Source organism: Alexandromys fortis, unplaced genomic scaffold, assembly GCF_014885135.2.
Source record: "Alexandromys fortis isolate MF-2015 unplaced genomic scaffold, M_Fortis_MF-2015_v1.1 scaffold_106, whole genome shotgun sequence".
Taxonomy (NCBI): domain Eukaryota; kingdom Metazoa; phylum Chordata; class Mammalia; order Rodentia; family Cricetidae; genus Alexandromys; species Alexandromys fortis.
Genome location: NW_026067980.1, coordinates 3,783,432 through 3,798,468, shown reverse-complemented (window position 1 = coordinate 3,798,468; position 15,037 = coordinate 3,783,432). Strand labels below are relative to the sequence as shown.

Genomic DNA, 15,037 nt, shown 5'->3' with positions numbered 1-15,037 from the left:
CAGACTGGTAGCAAGAAGCTAGGAGATTGAGCCATGAAGAGAGCTCTGTCTCTGATACTAGAGTCAAGCTTGGTAAATGCAACCTGTGACCCCAAGTGCAAGAATCCAAACCCAGGCTTTGTTCATGGTTCGGCACGTCCCTGAACTTGTCCCCACATAGAACATCACGAGACAATGTGTAATGAATAAAAAAGCAAAGCGCTAGACTCCCAGGTTGCTCTGAACCATTCTGTCAACTATTGTTGATTCTACAACTATATCTGTTGATGCTGGCTGCTCGCTTACAACACCTAGTGAGTCAAGCAGGCAGGAATCCCCTTCACCTTGACAGCTAACTCAGGTAATTAAGGAGAAAGAAGATCTAAGGTCATTGTAAGCAAACTTAAGCAATGTTCAGATTTACTAGACAATTAAAAATGCCACCTTCCTGTGGACTTGGTGGAAATGATATAAGTCAATAGGGTCATGGGTTTTCTGCTTCCAGAAAAAAAACCCTCCCCACATCACAGCATAATAAACACAGGGAGCATGGAGACCTGAAACCCTGTAGAAGAATGGATGCAGCCTCCCTGGTCTGAGAGTTTGTAGGATAAGGCATGGCTGGATTTGCTCTCGGTATATCATCCGTTCTCAAACCAGAGCACAGAGGCAGAGGAGCTGCTGTGACAGGCAATATTCCAAACTGGATTTTAGGACTCAAGCTCCCAACAAGTACATCCCCGTCAAACCCCTTGCCCTTGAGAATGGGCAGGAAAGGATGTCACTCCCATAATCAAATTACAAAAAAAAAATTGATTTCAAATTAATGAAAGGGAAGCTAGCCTAGTGAACCTAACATAATGGGGGAAGCCATTAAAGGGAGTTTGAGAGCAGAGAGATAAACTCTCCTGGTCTGGAAGCAGGGAAGCTTGTGTGGCGATAGCACCAATGTGGTGCGGATTGCAGGTGGCCTCTGAGTGTGGTCTCCAGGTGGCAAGAAAATGGGCCCTCGGCCCTACAACTGCTGCGAGCAATAGAACTCTACAAAGAATCCTGACCATCCGACTCTTCCTGGGAAAGAGCTCTGAGCTGTAGATGAGGCCTCTTCCACAACTCCCGGTTATCCATGACCTTGTGTGCTCCAGAGTGGACGGACACCCATAGGAGCCTCAAGACCATGCTCTGCGCCATTTTAAGCAGTTAAATGCATGGCTGTTTTTTTTACCTGGACATGGGGGACTAACACAGCTCTTTGGGTGATGCTGAGCTGTAGAAGAAGGAAGGATGGATGAAGAGAAGGCAGGAAGTGAGGGAAGTCGGAACAGGGGAAGAATAGGTAATTCTCACTCCCTGCAAAGACAGTCCTTAGAGCCAACCCTGGAAGGCAGATTTCATTTCCATCTTATCGGGGCAACTGGCTAGGAGGCAGAGCTAATGTAGGCTGTGAGTGTGTGTGTGTGTGTGTGAGAGAGTGAGTGAGAGTGAGAGTGAGAGTGAGAGGGAGAGGGAGAGGGAGAGGGAGAGGGAGAGGGAGAGGGAGAGGGAGAGAGGGAGAGGGAGAGAGACCCAGGTTACTGTTTTTCCACATTCAGAGTTCTTAGCTCAAGACCTAAGATAGATTTTACAATATATAAATACATTAACGAGTTTTATGCCCAAACCCCACTAGAGTTAATACACATGAAGAACGTGCTGGTTACCTGTCACAGAGGCAACTGCTCATCATCTCAAGCTGCTTTATGTAAGAGCAGTGCTGACCCTGGACTGCCCTAGATGAATGGGTTAGGATAGAAGGTAGAATGCCAGGCATTTTGAAGCCATCAGTATACTTAATAATACTAATCAGCTATGGGTGTACCCTCTCAGGCAAGGCCAGAGGTGGGCTTCACTGATCTTCCATGCTTCTCAAGTCAGTAAGGGGCAATCATTTCTGGCTTTTAGGAGTTCATCGCACGCTAAACTCCAAGTGTACTTTTAGGGGATTCCAAAAACCAGTGGGATCATCTTAGCACTCAGACTCCACAGATGAATCCAGAATGTAAATCTTATACTGACCCCAATGTATAAATGATGGGATTTTTTTGGTTTGGGTGTTGGTTTGTGTTTCTGCTTGAGCTGCAGGGTCTAGGTCTCAATGACTTGTTTGAAAAGACTGCGGTTTCTCAGTCAAAGGCACTTGACGGAGTGACTCTACAGCCACCCCATGGCCTGCAGAGCTGGTAAACACACAGCCACATAAGCAACGGCCCAAGAGGTCTCTCAACATCTCCAAGGTGAGAAGGTTCCTCAACACTTCCTACTCAAGAGCTTAGTTATCTTGTGAATTTGCAACTATTTGACAGCAGGCATGAGGGAAGCCATGACACCTTGCTGAGCTGTTATTTCAGCCTGACCAAACACTGGGTCCCAACATCTGTGTGCAGCAGAGGGTTTGTGGGGTGACAGGACGTGTCAGCTCTGTTATCTTGCCATATGGAGTTTACTCTGTAATGAGCCACGGTGGTTGAGGCACAGAGTGTTAATTCCATATGTAGCATAAAATTTAAGAGGAAATCCTGATACAACTGCTTTCCTATTTTAGCCTTAGGCCAACTCCTCTTCTACTGTCAAGGGTTATTTACGTGGTAAGGCCTTGAGTAGTCTCCATGAGCTTCAGGTTATGTTTCTAGCCATAACAACCGACAGAAGCGCCACATCCTCCTTCTTAGCTATATAGACTCCATCTGCTTCTCATTGGTGATGCTAATGTTATTGAACCTACTCAAGATGTTATTGGACTTGTCCCACTACCCAGTGCACTAGAGAACAGATACAGCACCCTACTGTTCAGGTAGTATTTTCCCCCTCATGGTTAAGAGAAACCCTGTCTTGAAAAACAAAAAAAAAAAACAAACAAAAAAAAAAAAAACAAAATCAAAAAAAAAATCTCTGGAGAAGCACTTTGAGACAATAGAAATGTCCTTCTTTTCATCCAACTTTCCCCCCAGATTTCCAATCCACTGATGTGAGCTTGGTGGTCGTAAGCTACCATGACTGCAGAATGGTGACTCTCCAGCCCATTACCCTGCCACTTATCACATGGCCCGGCACTATGGGTTATTCTTGCTTCCCCATGGAGTTAATCTGTTTGACGTTTGCTTATTATCTTTGAGAAAACATGGATTGCTGTTTTACTCTGCAAGCCATCGTCGATCGCTGTTATATGTTGTTCTGAGTTCAACCTGTCCCAGGTTTGATCAACAAGAGACCTGTAATGTAAGCTGCAGACTTTTGATATGATCATGCTATTGTATTTAGTGTTTCCTTATTTTTTTGATATTAGATATTTCATGTTTTCTTTATTCAGAATGCCAGTCCTGGAATGAGCAACTTTTCCAAGGAATCCTGATTCCTTTTTCTGGGATCTGGCTCCTTCCTGAATAAATTCACTGCTGTGTAGGTATTCTGAGCCTAGCCTCCTTCAGTGAACATAGTTGGAACTGTATTCTGAAGCTGTTGGTCCACTCTAACCCCACAGGCACCTGTCTTATCTTGAAGTATTTTCCTTTGTTCACTTCCATGGTCCTCCCAATATAGAACTGCTTATCACTACAAATGATGCTAAGAGAATTTAAATTTGTTTGTAGCATTCTCCTTAGATTTAAAGGTGGTATAAAGCAATTATTGAAAATTTAATAATGTATATTAGCACTGTATCAAAGATTAATCCAAAAGGTTAGTTATTTTTTTTCTTTTCTCTGGTTTCTCGGTTAATTTGTTATTTAACTAAAATAGAATTATTTTTGTTTTTTACTTGTTGGCACTTTATTTTTCTTCCATGTTTATTGTTATAAATTTAATGTTTGAATATACAGCATACATGCTTTCAAAACTCGTAACTGTACACACACAAAGAAAGAAAGAGAGAAAGAAGGAAAGAAAGAAAGAAGGAAGGAAAGAAAGAAAGAAAGAACAAAAGAAAGGAAGGAAGAAAGGTTGGGTTTTTGTTGCTGTTGTTATATTGGTTTGGTTTGGTTAGGTTTTTTGTTTGTTTTAATTTGAGCTGTCAGAAGCTCAGTGGGGAAAGGTACTAGTTGCCAAGTTTGATGACCCAAGTTGGATCCCCAGAAGCCTTGTGGTATAAGGAAAGAAAGGAAGAATCAATTCCTGCAAGTTGTCCTCTGACCTCCACACACGTGTTATGGTACACATATCCCCTAACCCACACATGAACACACACACACACACACACACACACACACACACACACACGTGGCTAGGGATACAGCTCAATGGGTACAGAGCTTGTTATGTAAGCCCAGAGACCCGAATTCAATTTCCTAGAAACCACAGAAAGCTAGACTCAGTCATGCATATTTGTAACCCAAGCACTTCCACTAAAGATGGGCAGAAGCAGGAAAGTCCCTGGAATCTTACAGGCTTGCAACCCTGAGTATGCAGTGGCAAGAACAAATGACCCTGACTCAATCAAGGTGAAAGGTCAGAACTGCACTTGTGATTGAAGATTGTTCCCTCACCTCCACATATATGTTACTGTATACATGCACCTGCACACACACACACACACACACACACACATGCAAAGGTTCAACAGAAACCAAGACTATGTAAAAAGGGATGTCCCATTGCCCCCTGGCCTCTATTCTCTCATGTCATAGAGGTGAGCAATTCCATGGACTTTTTGTTTCCCTAACTTCACATTTCTGCATGCATGATGTGCCACCTAGAAGACTCGCTCTTGCATTTTCCCACTTTCCCTAGCAGCATGCCGTGCTCTGCTATAAACCCTCGATGCTGAGAAGTAGAGACCACCCTCATTCTTATGCCAATAGTCTATGGCTCACACGAACAATCTTTAACGCTTGGGGAGTCAGACAATTTCCAGCATTTGGAAATTAATTACACACACTTCCAGTGAACAAAGATCTTACATATTTGTTTGTCTTGATGGGGAATTACCTTCATGGTTCCAAGTATGACTGCTGGGACAAAGGGCAAACGAACGCCATTCCCGTCCCCATAGAGACCGTCCCACTGTGCATTTCCATAGTGATCTATAGAGGATCTCTCTGGCTGCCATTCTCACTAGCAGAGGACCTGGCTAAGTTTCTCACTTTTATCACTCTGCTGTTATGAAATGGTATCTCATCATGGTTTAGTTAGCATTTTTCTTACTATGGGTAAAAGTCTATGTTTTTTCCATATCAAAATCCATTGTGTTATTTGTGTGACCTGCCTATGTCTTCTGTTACTTTCTTTTTCTATAGAAACTTTTGGAAGGGTCGCCTCAATTTTCCACAATGTTTTATTACATTATTTGTTTATGTTTGTGAGTGAGAGTGGGGTCACATGGTTTCAAGCGTGGAGGGCAGAGGAGGATAACCCATGATAGTTAGTTCTCTTTTTTACCTCATAGGTCCTGGAGCTCAAACTCAGGTCATCAGGATTGGTGGCAAGAGCCTCTACCTGCCAAGCTCTCTTGTCAGTTACTCAACTTTTAAAATGCTCTTTGCCTTTTAAAATTATGGCCTAGCTCTGCTGAGATGAGATCATACACTAAGTTCCCATATGTCATCGGGCTTTTATTGGCCTCTCTGCTCTATTAATCTGTTCAAGCTCAGGCATCATATGCTTTAACTTTAGATTCTGTTACCACATTTTTATACTGAGAAGTTAAAACAACCGATCAACCTAGACATCTAGAGTTTGCATGACCAACTACAGAGTGGTTTGAACTTCAGCACCAGCTAGACCCATTCTTCTTCTTCGTCCCTGGCTCTTCTGCCTCACTTAACTACAGGTAAAAAGAGATGGCACCATGACTATTGTGGTCATTGTCATTGATTTAAGCATGGTGTCAGATTAAATAGCAGTCTGGCTATTTTGTTTTTATAGTGAGAACTGAACTGGAATCTGACTCCCAAACTGACAGAAGATCATTGTCACCAGCAACCAGAAAGTGTTTCCCAGCCCCCACCTCTCATCGTCAGGTGACTTGATGAACATTCTCCTGAACCAAGAGTTACAGTCCTATCTGTGTCTTGAAGGTCCCACTGTGGGTGGGGTGGTGTGAGCTCTTGTGGCCTGGATGTGTCAGGGTGTCGCCAGTTTGGTTTTCATGTGTTGTTATTGCCCCATGTGTGCCTGCAGCTGCCAGTAATACAGCAAGAAGAAGAAGAAGAAGAAGAAGAAGAAGAAGAAGAAGAAGAAGAAGAAGAAGAAGAAGAGGAGGAGGAGGAGGAGGAGGAGGAGGAGGAGGAGGAGCGCCCAGAGAGAGGAAAGTCTGCCTAAGGCAGCCATGGAGACCGCTCCAGAACACAGCTGTGCCTGTGCTGCTGTGATTAATGTTATGTGAATCCCAACAAAACTGACAGCGGAACACTCCCGTGAGAACATTTACAATCAATAAATGAAACACGCCACTCCCATCAGACTCGGTATCACTATGAAAAATCGTCCTGAAATTACACAAAAACACGGCCATGGGATGATTACTGGATGACTGGCAAAGCCTCTCCTTGTAAGCACACACTGGAATCCAACTTTTCAGGAGCCCATGATCAGAGATCACATAACCTCGCTCACAGAATCCCACGTAATCACATTTTTGCCTGTCTATGGGAGGAGGATGTAATTGCATCCTCGGTGGTGGCCCCCATTTGTTATCACAGTGAGCATCAGCTGCATCTTTGACTGAGACGAGGCCTCACACGTGGCAAAGCTGAGTTCATCATTGTGCTTCTCACCCCTTTCTCATGCAGAAACACACGTGGGATATGGGGAAGTCACAAACAAAAAGAGAGCATGTTTGATACTCTCAGTGGTGCAGGCCATTTTCATGGCCATTTTCCAGCATGACTTTGTTTGCTGGGGCCAACAATGTCTATTGTACCTACAGTCTGGGACAATGGTACTAAAGATCATAACTAATGGAGAATGATATGACGTCTTGTCCCTGGAATGAACACAAGAAAGCCCTTGCACTGAAGCATAGGGCAAACCCAGCCTCTCCCCAGGGCCCTGTAGGCTTACAGTGCTATCGATGTATGCTTCGGTCCACACCACGTCATGCTCCTGGTCGATGACTTTGGGTCGGCTGAGCACATGGAGGTATTCCATGACATTCTCCTGCACATCAGCCAAGGTGGAGATCTGGGTGAAAAACCCTGCGAAAGAAGGACAGGGCTTAGGAACACACAGCAGAGCATTCCTCAAGAAAGACACACTGGCCAGAGCCCAAATTCCCTTCTTCATCATTATTAAGTGTTGGATCTCGGCCCTCCATCTGAAGTGAGCTGTATCTTCTCTGACAGAGGATAGTCACCGAAAGGAATGAACTTAACCCACACGGAAAGAGTTATTGAGTGTTGAGAGCTCTCCCCCCAGGCTTTGCTAGGGACAAAGAAATCAGAGCACTCACTCTAGGCAATCCTGTTCTTCCCACATAGTGACCATATTTCCAAGGAGAAAACTATAAATTCCAAGATTAAAAAGATCCCATTATTATTATTATTTTAATAATAGTAATGATTAATGTAATAAAACAAAATTTGCTATTTCTTTGACAGATAGAATTATTTTTTTTCTTTGTTTTGTTTTGTTTTTGAGGCAAGTTTGGAATGGCCATGTCATTCTGACTGGCTTTGAACTTGCAGCAATTTTTCTGCTTCAGCTTCCTGGATGTTGAGCTGGATGGCTTTCATTTATTCTTGATAATATATATGGGAGAATTATTTTTATGTAATGCTAACATGCCTGCAGTGGGCTAAAGACTTGTGTTTTACCCAGGTTCCACCAGTATTGAGCATAAATTACAGGACAAAAGCACAGATTGTGAGTTTCTTGGTTTTACTTGTTCCTTCCATGCCTCTGGTTAATGCCCATTACTTCTACCAGGTTTTAACCTGTGTATGCTTGAGGCTAGGATTCCAGATCCTACTTTAGCATGACTGTCAGACTGACATGCCTGGCTTTTATGCAACAGACAATGTTCTAAGCATGCAATAGTTTTACAGATGATGTTGTCTGCTTGATCTGGAGTTCAGGGCACTTCAACTTAGGGTCTTGTGGGCTTTGCTGCGGGATAGGAGTTTGGAAGGGAAGAGAACACTGGGCACAGGTCTGGCTCGCCTAGAGGAAGCCATTTGTTCAAGTGTGGGTGGAAATCTTTCTTAGCAGAATGAACAGGATGGGCAAGGAAGGCACTGGCTTGGGTCATGAGAATAGGAGAAAAGATCCACAAAATAGTACAGCCACCATTAAGATATAATAGGGGTAGCCAATCAAGTCTGGCTACACCAAACCATGGTCTTTGGAGGAATAAAGATAAAGGAGGGATATAGGAGGAAACTAGTGGGGTGGGGGCCGGCAATTGAGTGGATCTGGCAAAGCAAAGAACGCAAGGGAAGCATCTAGATTACAGAGAATTGGACCCCTTCTGGGAGGAAAAGTAGCTCAGAATGTCCCCAATTTAAGAGTTTGACAGAGAGCAGAAATGACCCAAAGGGATAGGCCCAGCAAAGCATGGGAAAGAGTGAGCTCTTGTCTTAAAGCAGGAGGTTACAGAAGAACTTAAAGCTGGACACAGTAAAAAGACAGATTCATGTAGCTTTCTCTTGTCTCTAAGTAAGGATCCATTCCTACTCTTCAAATAAGTCAGAGACGGCTTAAAGGAAACTCTAAAATCAGATCTGCTGCAACACTTGCACAGCAGTTACAGACATTCTTTGTGTCTGAACCAAGCACACGGTAGGGAAACACCAGCCCTTCCACTGTCTGGGATGGGCTGGACCCTCCCAGAACATTTCCAAACAAAGGCCAGCTGGTTTGAATTTAGTGTGCCAGTTCCCAACAGGTTGGGACCATGTGGCTTCTGGGTTCCTGATGACAGCCCTGCCCATGGCTAATTAGCATGCATTATCACTCCTACCTGCCCCACCCTTGTGGTCCAGACTACATCAGGGAGGCAGGGCCCCAAAGGAGGAATGGGGATGCCCTGTTATAGCATGAGATCCCAGAACAGGACCCGTGAGTTCTCTTGGAGGTCTGGCCCCTGCTTAGGGAGATCCATTGGCATATGTCTCCTAGGTGGTCCAGCTGAGAGGCATGACTGGCAAGAAATACTTTCTAAGGGACCACTAGAGGATGAGGGACATGCCTTTCCCAAGAGGAGTCATTTCGCCATGCCAGGAAACTATCATCTACTTTGTAATAAGAAAGAAAATATTTAATATCTCTGCTAGTAGCTAAACCTGGGGTTCTGAGTAAAGAACCTTGGCACATAGTACCAGCTAAGGAGGGTACCGCTGTTGGTCAGTCTGGTAGTTCTGGATCTGGATGACAGTAACTTGGATGAGCACTTTCACTGTGGACCTATTCCCGGGAAGATAGTCTTTCTCAGGTCCTGGATTGCCTCTATTTTCATGTCCAATCTTCAAAGCCAGCATGTGAAGCTCTCTGATTTAGGTTTTTCAAAACAGAGCCAAGAGAAGAAAGGAGATGGATGTGTAAGGGAGGATGAAGGACACAGCTCATCAGCTTGGACAGTGAGAGTGGAAAGGTGTGAATAATATGTTTGTAAAGGATTGAACTGAGAAATGACCCTCGCTCAGCCTTATTTATCACGGTCAAAACCCGAATGTCACAACCAGCTCATTTCCGGGCGCTCCACGCCTGCAGCCAGGCATTTACCTGATAGCTCTTGTGGATGAAATCGGGTACCCAGCATAAAATCCAGAAAGCCTACTCTCAGATTTCCTTTACAACTCTTTTTGCCTCCAACCTCTGTTAGCCTTCCCCATCTTGGCAATAGCACCCAGTCTGGTTAGACCCAAAGCAGAAGGAAGACCCTAGAAGATGCCCTCATCACTCTCTGCTCCTCTCCTGGTCCCCTATCTAACTCGCCAAGCATGTTTTCTGGTCCAGTCTCTAAAATACATTTAACATGACTGTTCTTTCCTTCAGCACTTTAACCCCGTCCCAAGATTCCATGGAGCATAAGCAAATCCAACTCCAGCCCGCCATGACTCCACCCCCTCATTTAGGTGTAAGGATCATCGGGAAGTATAAAGTGTATGTCCATTGATCTGACGAAATTACTGTAATAGTTTCCGCATAAAGTCAGAACAAAATCTGAATGTCTTATTCTGACCTCCAAAAGCCTTCCTCCACTGGCCTCCACCTACATGGAAAGCCCCACACACTGTTGCTGAACTTTACTGAGCCTTTCTCCTGTTCTCCTATGCTGAGCTGGTCCCGATCCTTCCACCCTAGCCTGCCTAGAGCCTTCCCATGCTCTGCTCATTCTCCCTAAACACTCTTCCCTAGTTTTCCAACATGGGTCCATTTTGTCATCAATGAATTGGTTGGGGGAGTCTCTCCCCGACTGCACCATTTGCCCTCACTTTCTCTCTCTGCATCTCACTCCAGCGTCTTGAGAACATGCAGTACCGGACTCTGACTTGCCTGTTTACTGTGTCTGCTGTCACTGGGATGGGAATGAAACGACCCCTATTGAGAGCCGGTGTGTTTCTGGTTTGGAGACACCTTCCCAGATTGGGACCAACGCAGAAACCTTCGCTGGGGTCTTCCTGGGACTCACGTTGCTCTCTGCCTTGGGACCCATAACAGCCCACCTCAGGTTCTCATTACAGAAGGGGCAAAGCGAGGTGCAAGGGCTTGGCCTAGACCAACTTGAATCCAGCTTAACTGGAATCCAAAGCCTTTATTCTCAGCCTAGAAGGCATTCTCTCTTACCAAAATAGAAAAGGACCATGGGCTCCTCATAGACCAGGGTACCTCTAGTAGGCCATTTGTGTATTATAGCTGGGAGAGGCTGAAGATAGAAATGGGCAAACACATGGCTGCCCTTCAAGGCTCCTGGCAATAATTAGTACCATCATACAACCCCAGGTCACGGTTCCAACTTATCAATATGATAAGCAGAGATACAAGTCTATAAAAGGCAAGAAAAGCTGAAATTTTACATATATATATATGTATGTGTGTATACACATCTATATATATGCACACACGTATATATGTACACATATATATGCATGTATGTATGCATGCTGTAAAGCTTACACAAATTTGGTCCCAGTCCACTAGAACCTGAAACCTTTCTGAAAGAGTCTTTTCTTGCTTCTAAGTTTCAGCTAGCAAATGTATGGTATGGCCAACAAATGATGGATAGTAGGAAGTAGCTAAGGGCTGAGTTCTTTGGCTGAAACCATAGACGCAGGCTTCCCCTAGTTCCCTTCTGTATTCTCCAAGCTGGAGCTGGCGACCTTCCTTACTGCCTCTTTCTTTTTCTTCCTAGGAAATTCTAGCTCTTGAATGTTTATTCTTGCCTTTAATGTGCCTTTTTGAACTTCATATATCATGTAAGAGAACAGAATCAGCAATCATCTAGCAATTACAGAGTAATTAATGCTGAAATTAGCCACCTATTACAAATGGTCTGCTCATTTTTCTCTATAACATCAATTTATTTGCCTTGTTCCCTTGTAGTATTCCTTCTGTGAACCCTGGGCTACAGCTGCTCTGGGTGATAAGCCATAGGCAGCCCAATACTTTGTATTCTTACGATTTTACCTAACTTCTACATGCTTCCAAAATCTCTTGCTTAGAGCTGCCTTTCCACAGAAAAACAATTCCATATTGCACTTTGCAATGGCATCTGACGCCAGAGCCCCTAGAGTCGCCTGTGGGAGCAGACCCTACTGCCTACCTCACATTGCCAGGTTCTGGTCATACCATTGCTGTGGTCTGTTGTTGCGACGGGGACAATTCCCTGTGTGTCACAAGAATATTACCACCGTGAAGCAAAGTTCCTATGGTGATCAACACAACACCTGGACTCTCAGTCACGGCCATGAGATCAGAAGAACAATATAGTCATAGCCAGAGCAACGCTAATGGTGGTAAGTCTGTTGTCATTCCCTCCTTGAAGGAGTGGGGAGGGCCTTAAACCCTCATCTGTATGCTAATCATGGCTCCCTCTTGTCCCCAACATGTCTGTGGTCTTGGGGAGTGCTAGAATATACAGGGGGTGTAAAGTTGACTGTGTGTTAGGATTCCAGTGGTACAAATTTCACAAAATCCACAGTGTGTGTGTGTGTGTGTGTGTGTGTGTGAGTGTATGTATTTGTGTTGAGAGCTCAAATGGGAAGTAGTTTTCAATGATGCAATTTTCTGAGTCAGAATGTTCCTTTAAGTAACCCCAATAAGCTTTTGGGTCATTAAATGGACATGGGTAGACTAATTTCTTTGGTCATTACTATCTATTTCAGGTGAAAGACTTCTCTTTGTGTCTCCCCTGGAAGTCATACAACATGGGTCTAGCTCCTGCACATATTTCCAAAGATTCTCCAACCTCTTAAGTATGATAGGCTGAAGAAGAGACAGCCTATGTCGAGGGGTTCTCTCTTGATAAATACAGATGATCATAACATATGGCACATAGTGGTTCTGTGAGGTTTTACAGAGGCATGCCATCTAAGTGTTGTGGTGCAGGAAGCAGTCTGTTGTTCTCAACAGCAACATGGTGATCTCTGTCTGAATCGCATGCAAGTCCTCACATCCTTGGGCGCTTACAGGAACGACTGTGTGCAGCTATCGGCCTAGATGCTCTTTTCAGATTGCCTGTGCTGAGAAACTAAAATGGTTTAACTGCGCCTTTTCTCCTACCCACAGCCATTCCGATGGCCTCAGAAGTATGAAGCGTCTTTGGGGTTATGAAACAGTTGGGAAGGGATAATGAGATTAAGAATTACTTCTTGGAAAAGTTTGGGGGCTGGACCTCCAAGGAGGGCTTAGGCTACCAGTTCTATTTCAAACAAGAAGAGAACAACCTCTAACCTCTCCAAAGGGGATAAGCTAAACACACAACTGGGGGAGACACACAAGGCATTTCGTTTGGAACGCATGATGACTGAAAGGCTGAGAACTCAGGACTGAGCAAAGCCTTTGTTTGCACAGCTGGGAAACACTCCATTAACTCTGGCTTTCGAAGGGGGATCAGCGTGCTCATTACACATGCTGGCACTCTGCACACTGGAGAAGGTTATCGCCTCTTTATAAGCTATCTGAACCTGCCGACCATCTTTGCTGTTGTCCCAAGTCGCTTGTTTATGCAATGGTGTGAATTCAGCATTTCAAGCGCCCAGCCTGTCTTCAGTGGCAGGGATTGTTTTTAACATCTTTAAAATGGCATGCTTCTTTGCTTCATTAGAACTAGTCCCCTTAGGGCAGGTCCTGCTTAGGCACAAAATGAAATAAACCAATATGCTCCAAGCCTCCCTGGATTTTGCCAGCCTGGTGAAGAAGGCAGAGAACTAAGGCCTATGAATGTCCCTGCCAGGGCATGCGTTTCCAGTGAAAGTACCTGAGGCCTCCTGGCTATGAATGGTTTCCATGGCTATCAGACTTCTAAGAAAGATTTTCTGCCCAGACAGTAGGTCTTTGAACACCAGAGATCCAGGGATGGCATAATGGCCAACACTCCCCTCCCCTCCTTTGGGGTCACTCTGTGGTCAGGCAGCTCAACCTGTCAGCAGGCTTCACTTTGGCCTTTCTCTGGTCTGTTCAACTCCTGGATGCTGACAGTTCATTTCACTGAAGATCTTGGTTGAGTCAGTGCAAAAACACGCAACATGGGTGGGTGGGGATTCAGACCCCATGTCACATGAGAAGAAAATGCTATGCTGGCTCCATCATGTAACAATCCTAGACCATAAACAAAGATTTAATTAATGACCATAGATGAATACTTCCTCACTGAACTTACGTGGCTAAAAACCTCATGACTGACGCAACACGAAGCCAGTGTTTACACGGGCTCAGATGAGCGGAACCTAACGCTGTCATGGTGAGGGAGACTCCAAATCACTAAAGGAAAATTGTTGGGAGCCATTGGTTGTCATGCGACAGCATTCCGGCAGAAACAAGGGCTTTCTTCAGGGGCTCGCAAGGCCTCTCCAGATAACAGCTAGCCTGCCTTCTGTGGATTTTCTGAACTATAAACTTTATGGGCTAAATTCCAGAGCTAGGTCCTGGCTTGATTAAATTATCTTTCAAGAATATTTCAAAGATTCTTGTAAATGACAACAAAAATGAAGAAAAGATACAGTATTAGTTGATTAAGACAAAGTTCCAATTTGAAGGATTTTCATCAGCTGGACACAGACAGTAAAAGCAATCACCCATGACTAAGAGCCTACTAGTCGGTGGGGGAAAATTGCAGTCTGGTGTGGCAGGGACAAAAATAAAAATGCTTTTCAAAATAAAAAAAGAAAGGAGCATTTGTTTGCCATGACTACAGAAAGAAAAGAACTGGGAAGCATAACTCACTCTATTTAAATGTCAAGAAAGTTCTAAGCTGTACAGAGGGACCTCTGTTGTCAACAGGAGTCTAGGTTTACTCAATTCTCTCATCCCATGCCTCCTCCATTCTTGCTGCACCTGCTCTGGAAAGGAAGCCAAGCATGTGACCTGGGATGAGCAAGAAGACGGACACTTTCATGAAGCAAGCCAAGCAACAAACAAAAGAACTATACCACGTGTTACTTCAGAGAGTCAAGGAAACACGAATGCTCTCCAGTGATGTCCCTCATTCTCTGAGATGAGGAAATTGAGATGTGCTTAAAGACCATTCCAAACAGAAACAGGAAATAAAAGACAAATCCAAGCCAAAGCACCACGTGAGCAGCCTGCTTGCCTGGCTCTATGAAGCGCCTCTGTCCCCGTTGGCCCGGGGCTTACCTCTACACATGCCTGATGAAGTGACCACGGCTGGTGACAGAATCTTTTCTGGGAAGAGGGGTTGGAAGTTAGGAGTTCAGGTTTGCTGGCCTGTGTCCAGGGGAGAAACTATCAAATCTACTGTGTCTCCAGCAAAAGACATGTTGGACAAGAGCTAGGTGCAGTCCAGGAAGAACATCTCAAACCACACACATCTACAAAGCAGGGAAGACCTATCTCCGGAGAAGAATGATGTAGACATGTAAAGAAAATCTACAAAGAAAAGGGAAAACAAAAATACATCTTCCCCGCTCTT

At 44.5% G+C, this 15,037-nt stretch overlaps 1 protein-coding gene across 2 annotated transcripts in view; it reads right to left on the bottom strand.

Moving 5' to 3' along the window:
* Cacna2d3 (calcium voltage-gated channel auxiliary subunit alpha2delta 3) overlaps positions 1-15,037 on the bottom strand; it is a 798,817-nt gene that overhangs the window by 270,154 nt on the left and 513,626 nt on the right. For both annotated transcript variants that reach the window (XM_050158222.1, XM_050158221.1), the window contains exon 13: positions 7,012-7,145. In XM_050158222.1, coding sequence (XP_050014179.1) covers positions 7,012-7,145 — 134 coding nt within the window. The remainder of the gene's footprint in view (positions 1-7,011; positions 7,146-15,037) is intronic.